This window comes from Syngnathoides biaculeatus, chromosome 1 (assembly GCF_019802595.1).
Source record: "Syngnathoides biaculeatus isolate LvHL_M chromosome 1, ASM1980259v1, whole genome shotgun sequence".
Classification (NCBI taxonomy): Eukaryota; Metazoa; Chordata; class Actinopteri; order Syngnathiformes; family Syngnathidae; genus Syngnathoides; species Syngnathoides biaculeatus.
The window spans coordinates 7,637,210-7,644,198 of record NC_084640.1 but is presented as its reverse complement, the minus strand read 5'-3'; the positions used below and the strand labels follow the sequence as shown (position 1 = coordinate 7,644,198).

The following is a 6,989-nucleotide window of genomic DNA, read 5'->3' as shown; positions in this document are numbered from 1 at the left end:
GAAATCAGATGTACCTGTGTGAGGTTGTTAGCTGCATAAAGATACCTGTCCACCCCATACAGTCAGTAAGACTCAAACTTGTAACGTGGCCAAGACCAAAGAGCTGTCCAAAGACACCAGAGACAAAATTGTACAACTCCACACGGCTGGAAAGGGTTACGGAGAAATTGCCAAGCAGCTTGGTGAAAAAAGGTCCACTGTTGGAGCAATCATTAGAAAATGGAAGAGGCTAAAGACGAATGATGAGTTCCATTCCAAGAACATCATCCCTACTGTGAAGCATGGGGGTGGTAGCATCATGCTTCGGGGGTGTTTTCCTGCACATGGGACAGGACGACTGCACTGTATTAAGGAGAAGATTACCGCAGCCACATATTGTGAGATTTTGGGCAACAACCTCTTTCCCTCAGTCAGAGCATTGAAGATGGGTCATGGTTGGGTCTTTCAACATGACAATGACTCGAAGCACACAGCCAGGAAAACCAAGGAGTGGCTCCGTAAGAAGAATAATAAGGTTCTGGCGTGGCCTACGCAGTATCCAGACCTAAACCCAATAGAAAATCTGAAACTGAAACTCTGTGTTTCTCAGCCACAGCCCAGAAACCTGTCTGATCTAGAGATCTGTGTGGAGGAGTGGGCCAAAATCCCTCCCGCAGTGTGTGCAAACCTGGCCAACAACTACAGGAAACATTTGACCTCTGTAATTGCAATCAAAAGGATACTGTACCTAATATCAACATTGGTTTTCTCAGGTGGTCAGATACTCATTTGTAGCCGTATCACACAAATAAATCATTAAAAATCTTTTCTTCTCTTTTTAGATGATCTCTCTCGCAGTGGACATGCAGCTACAATGAAAATTTCAGATCCCACCATGAGTTCTAACTGGGAGAACTTGCAATATAGCAGTGTGTTCGAATACTTATTTCCTTCAATATATCTCTGGCTTTGAATGTGCCTGGCTATTTAAGGTCGGGACTAGCCTGTTGGGTGACACGGGGGTCAGCAAATGAGAGCGTAGAGTTTGCTACCTGTTAACTAGCTAACCTGTCAGTTTCTGTGTTGCGTTTGGTGACTTGTTGTAGTGGCTCGTTTTGTTTATTTTGTAAGCATTTGCTCAATAAAGTTTTAAATATCCTTGACCACCTGTGGAAGGATTACGAATCATTCTATCTAGCAGTGGTAGGCTATATTAAAAGAGCTAACAATGTTGATTTTAGGATTCGTCCAGTTGTGTGAGCCACTTCTGCTTTGGCTTTGGAAACAGTGCATGTTATCTTCTTTGTTGAAGGCTGAAATGATCCCAGCAATGGAAATCCGCTGGAGATGCTTGGTTTGTAAGGAAGCACAGTGGAATAATGGTGGTGGTGGTGGTGGTCAGCATACATATATCAATATATTCAATTGAATACAATGACACGCTCAAACATTTTTGTTTTGCATGCATTCATGTTGAATTTGATGCCTGGGAAAGTTGACGAATGCCCAATAAAACACCTTTTTGGATAGTAGTTGTCCATAGTTGGGACAGCCTAACAGGAAACAGTTGAGCCTATTGATTAGCTTTCAATGGAGCATCCCCGAAAGGCTCAAGCTGTCCACAAGCAAGGATGGAGCAAGGTTAACCATTTTGTGAACTGCGGGAGAAAATAGTCCTAAAGTTTAAGAATGTTTCTCAAAGCACAATTTGCAAGGAAATTAGTGATTTCATCATCGATGGTTCATGATATCATCAAATAATTCAGTGACCAATATTGAATGGCCCTGTCCTTCAATCCTTCAGGCGGCACTGCATGAAAAACTGGCATCTTTGTGTCAAGGATACTGGCACATGCGTTGTGGAAGACTTTAGTCAACGAATTGTCAGTTAGGTTTGTCGCTACATGAAATGCAGGGAAATATATGTGTCAAATGATCTGCAGATTTTTAGGGTTCCCGCACAGAACATTAGAGGTAAGACAAAATACGCAACTGCCTCATATGGAAGCAGATTAGTTCCACCAGGATTTGAATTTGAAATGTAAAGTGATAACATTTTCAATGGCTGCTACAATTCGCTGTCTAAAATTCACCGTCAGTGCAACCAGGCAGAATGAGCCAATCGCAGTTACGCTTTCATAGTCATGTGACGTCACACACCAAGAAAGCACAACTGGATTGGCTGGGTGTTCGATTCTGACCTGGAGTAACCCTGCCAGGTGGCACAGACGGTGAATTTTAGACAGCGAATTGTCGCCAATTGAATTGTTAACATTGAAAAGTTACACTGAAATACGACTACTGAAAATGTGATCATTTTACATTTAAAATTCAAATCCTGATAGCACTTATCTACTTCCATAACTCACCTCGTTTCTAAACAGTGGAGCTCAGCTTCTGGCTTGTAGGAATCAGGGTTAGATATTTTTTTTTCCCTATAAGGGGGGTAAAAATGCAATTCCGAGCAGCACTTAAACATTCTTTCATCGGCCAGAGTTAAAACAATAAATACCATCAATAGTTGTGGGGGCACAATAATTCATAGGTTTTTTTTTCCCCCCATTCTGAATCCTTTATTTCCTAAAAAAATGAGACCAAGAATCAATGGTGCACTTTTCTAAAAAGAAAATATTTGAGCTCTCGTTTCGTTTTTAGAGGTCATTCAATAATTACTTCTCATTACTTTTGAGTTACATAATCAGTGATTACAGGATGAAAAAAAAAACTTGACTAGGTGTGCTGGCGTTAGGTTAGGCCACGAAGCGATAACAGAAACAGATGATCAGACGTGACGGATGAAGTTGCGACCATTTAATTACACCCCCTTATCTCTCCTCTTTAGACGCCCCCCCCCCCGATAAGCTCTCCGGCTCTTTGCACCTCAACACTAATTAAGACTCCCTGCTCCCAGGATTTGTGTGTGTGTGCAGAGGTGGGAGTTAAAGAAAACACACTCCGAGCTCTTTAGGTTGTCTATCGACACTTCATAAACTGACACTCACTGGCCAGCATGAAAGATGAAACGTATTTGATGCCATTATTAGTTATCGCAAGAGGGATTACAGTGCTCAACAATTGAGCCTTTCGCAATCCGTGGAGTTCAAATCCGACTAAAAGGAAATAAACTATTTTTGAACAATTTCTTTATTTTGCATATTCTTCTGGATTTAATTCAAACGAACAAACACACATACACTATTAATATTCTTAATATTCTTATCCCCTTACAGCCTTTACCCAAGTTTTTCCTTGACTGCAGGTGATCACGTGGTCTCTTAAGGGAGTTTGTGGAGAGCTGTAAGGCACATAAAAATACATATTGTATTTGTATTATGTCAAAGACGTGTAGCCTACTTGTGCTGTTTTTGCGAAGCAGTTTTGCTCCCCCATCAGGCCAAGTATGGCAATTGCAGCCCTTTCCTCCACATCAGATAAAAATCCAGTTTTCAAACGTCACTTTTCCTCTTCTTTTTCTTCTTGGACTTTGGTTCTCCAGCATCTTGTGTAAAACTTTCTGTGATTTCATCCTCCTTTTCATGCTTTCTCTTTTTATTGGGCTTGTCGCTATGGTAACCGCTGGAGTCACTGGTGTGGATTTCCATGGGAGAGAGCTGTACCTCCACTTCTTCTTTTATTCTCTTCTCCTTTTTCTTCTTCCTATTCTCATCTTTTGTGTCACTCTTTTTTCCGTTCAGCTCCAGCGGGGTGTGACACTCTTCTTCTTTTATCCTCTTCTCCTTTTTCTTCTTCTTCTTCTCACCTTTTGTGCCGCTCTTTTTCTCCTCTGGCTCTAGCGTGACGTGACAATCGCCTTGGAAGAACGACAAAGCCGCTTCCTCTTCTATCTCTTCTTTGATTTTATCTTTCTTTTTTTTCTTCTTCTTCTTCTTCTTCTTGATGGAGTTATCCTCGATGAACTCGTCGTTGGGTTCTGCAACTACTGCGGTGTCTTCTAGCTCGGCCTGGTCGACGGAGACGCTCAATTCCCCGCTCTCAGAAAAAGACAACATTTCTTGAACCCTGATGTACACAAATGGTGTTACATTAATTTCCCTGAAACATGTTTGTGGTGTTTGACACAAACACTACTCTATGTATTGTCAGTTAGTTACAGTGAAGAAAATAAGTATTTAAAGACCCTGCTATATTGCAAGTTTTCATCGTAAGTGCATGTCCACTGTAACAGTGATAATCAAGAAAGAAAAATCCAGAAATCACAATGTATGATTGTTTTTAACAATTTACTTGTGTGATACAGCTGCAAATAAGTATTTGAACACCTGAGAAAACCAATGTTAATATTTGGTACAGTAGCCTTTGTTTGCAATTACACCCCCAAAACACGATGCTACCACGCCCATGCTTCACAGTAGGGCTGGTGTTCTTGGGATGGAACTCATCATTCGTCTTCCTCCAAACACGGTTCGTGGAATTCTGACCAAAAACTTTCATTTTGGTCTCATCTGACCACAAACCTTTCTCTCATGACTCTTCTGTCCCAGCTCTTTTCAGGTCATTGACCAAGTCCTGTTGTGTAGTCCTAGGCTGATTCCTCACCTTTGTAAGGATCATTGAGACCCCACGAGGTGATATCTTGCATGGGGCTCCACTCCGATTGAGATTGACCATCATGTTGAGCTTCTTCCATTATCTCATGATTGCTCCAACAGTGGACCTTTTTTCACCAAGCTGCTTGGCAATTTCTCCGTAGGCCTTTCCAGCTATGTGAAGTTGTACAATTTTGTCTCTGGTGTCTTTGAACAGCTGTTTGGTCTTGGCCATGTCACAAGTTTGAGTCTTACTGATTGTACGGGGTGGACAGGTGTCTTTATGCAGCTAATATCCTCACACAGGTGCATCTGATTCAGGATAATACATGGAGTGGAGGTGGACTTTTAAAGGCAGACTAACTTTCTTTGAGGGTCAGAATTCTAGGTGATAGACAGGTGTTCAAATACTTACCTGCAGCTGTAACACATAAATCATTAAAAAAATCATACATTTTGATTTCTCGATTTTTCTTTCTTGATTATCACTGTTACAGTGGACATGCACCAACGATGAAAATTTCAGACCCCTCCATGATTTCCAAGTGGGAGAACTTGCAATATAGCAGGGTCTTCAAGTACTTATTTTCTTCACTGTAGGTGATTCGTTACTCATTGTAGGAGGGCTAGAATAACTTTCAAAAACTTTAGTTTTCATCTATACAATGTATCCCTTGCAATAAAGAGAAGTTCATGGTATTCGGTTTAAAACGAGCAAAAATAAAACAGCCTAGTTTAATGCACAGACATACCTGGTTTTGTCCAGCCTTCCCCTAATAAGGAGCACACCGGCAGTGTCCGCATCGAGCGCAATCACCTCAAACTCGAGCTCAGAGCCGATCCTAGGCCCTGCTTCCCACCAGGTATCCACAGAGACCAGACTGGGTTTGGGGATGCTGGCGTTAAAGCAGCCGTGCACCAGGCAGCCTACGTGGCTCACACCCAGTTTATTCACCTTCCCCTGGATGCAGAAGCACAAGGAGCGAAATGACTTTCTCACAATTTTTCTACTGAGGCGAAGACTAATGAAACACTCACCAGCAATCTTTGTCCTTTTTTAGGTTGAAATATAATAAAGTTGGCCTCTATGTCCATGTGGATGTAGCCGCTGTCATCGTAAATGTCTCCAAAGTGGCGCACAATCTGTATATTGTCATAAGCAAGAGGTACACCTTGAAGCCTGCAAGAGAAAATGTGACAAGTTTAAATATGCTTGATAAAAATCCAAATTCTCAAAAACAACAAATGTGTATGCCACAAAATCTCAGAAAACTAAATGCTTTCCTCTTTCTCTACTCCTTTTTTTTTAAATGAGGTTTGGACTGTAAAGTTAGTCCAAAGTCCTCAGGAACAGTGTTTCTCAACCTTTTAATAATTTACATTAGAGGGGAAAAGACATCATGACACTACCAAATATCAGCATCTTTACTACTTATACAGAAATATATACGGTCACAACTTTACTACTGTATTAGTGTGGTTTTGTAAACTGAGGAGCACGTCCGGTGATTTTTTTTCAACCCCAGGTCAGACTTGTCTTCTACAGTTTTTAGAAAACTCTTATTTTGACGGGGATGCATGAAAAATGTGTAAAAGTACGGTTTCGTATTCAGGTCCCCTCTGCACAATAACACGACAGGACACAATTCCCACACGGAACATTTCCAAAAATAATTGGTAAGTACCAAGGGATACGTGAAATGTACGCATTTGGTGGAATTGCAACATTTGTTATCCTATGTACATTTTTTGAAGGTCCAGTTTCCATGTTCAATCATTGTCAGGTCAAACCCGTCTTCCAGTGGTTGTTTCTTCCTGCTTTTGAACAAGTTTTTTTTTCCACTTTCTAAAGTGAGTGTGAGTGTTTATGTTGTCACCTCGGTGAGAATTTGAGCAGCTCGGCTTGCAGCTCCCCCTGTAATCCCGTTTTCTTCTTGTTCAGGTACATCGGCGGCAGGGCGACGTGTCTTCGGTGCGTCTTCATCACCAGACACGAGTAAGGCGTTGACACGAGTTCGGAAGCGGCCGCAAAAGATGGGATAGCACACGAAACCTCTGCGAAAACATTCCCCGCAGCAGAGGAAAACATAGTCGCCGCTTTCTGAGGGTAAGTCTGCTGGGTGTCGCCAGGCATTTTCACGTGTTTTGACTGGTCTTCGACATGCTCCAGGTTCGCCATATTGTCCCGGAAAAACGGAAAGTCAACGAGTATCAACTTCCGTTTTCGTAACGCTCAATATGTGCTTACTTTGCCCTCTGCTGGTGAGGAGATGGAAGTAACACTGGTGAACTGTCCAACATGCTTATGTTCCATCGAAAGGGAAACTAATATATACAGTAGGTACATGAATATTTTGTCATAGCATTTGCCATTATTCATGTTTTCAGTGACAGACAGCACATTTGCATCCATGCCTCAAGTGGGGACTAACGCGACTTAAACTACCTCTTTCTTTAATACTG

General features: G+C 41.7%; 1 protein-coding gene across 1 annotated transcript; it reads right to left on the bottom strand.

Annotated features, from left to right (window-relative positions):
- Positions 1-3,101: 3,101 nt before the first annotated feature.
- polr1f (RNA polymerase I subunit F) lies at positions 3,102-6,754 on the bottom strand. Its single transcript, XM_061825597.1, has 4 exons — positions 6,404-6,754; positions 5,565-5,706; positions 5,279-5,487; positions 3,102-3,999 (listed from the first exon to the last, which is right to left on the bottom strand). The coding sequence occupies exons 1-4, from the start codon at positions 6,703-6,705 to the stop codon at positions 3,426-3,428; spliced, it is 1,227 nt and encodes a 408-aa protein (XP_061681581.1). The 5' UTR covers positions 6,706-6,754; the 3' UTR covers positions 3,102-3,425.
- Positions 6,755-6,989: the final 235 nt, after the last annotated feature.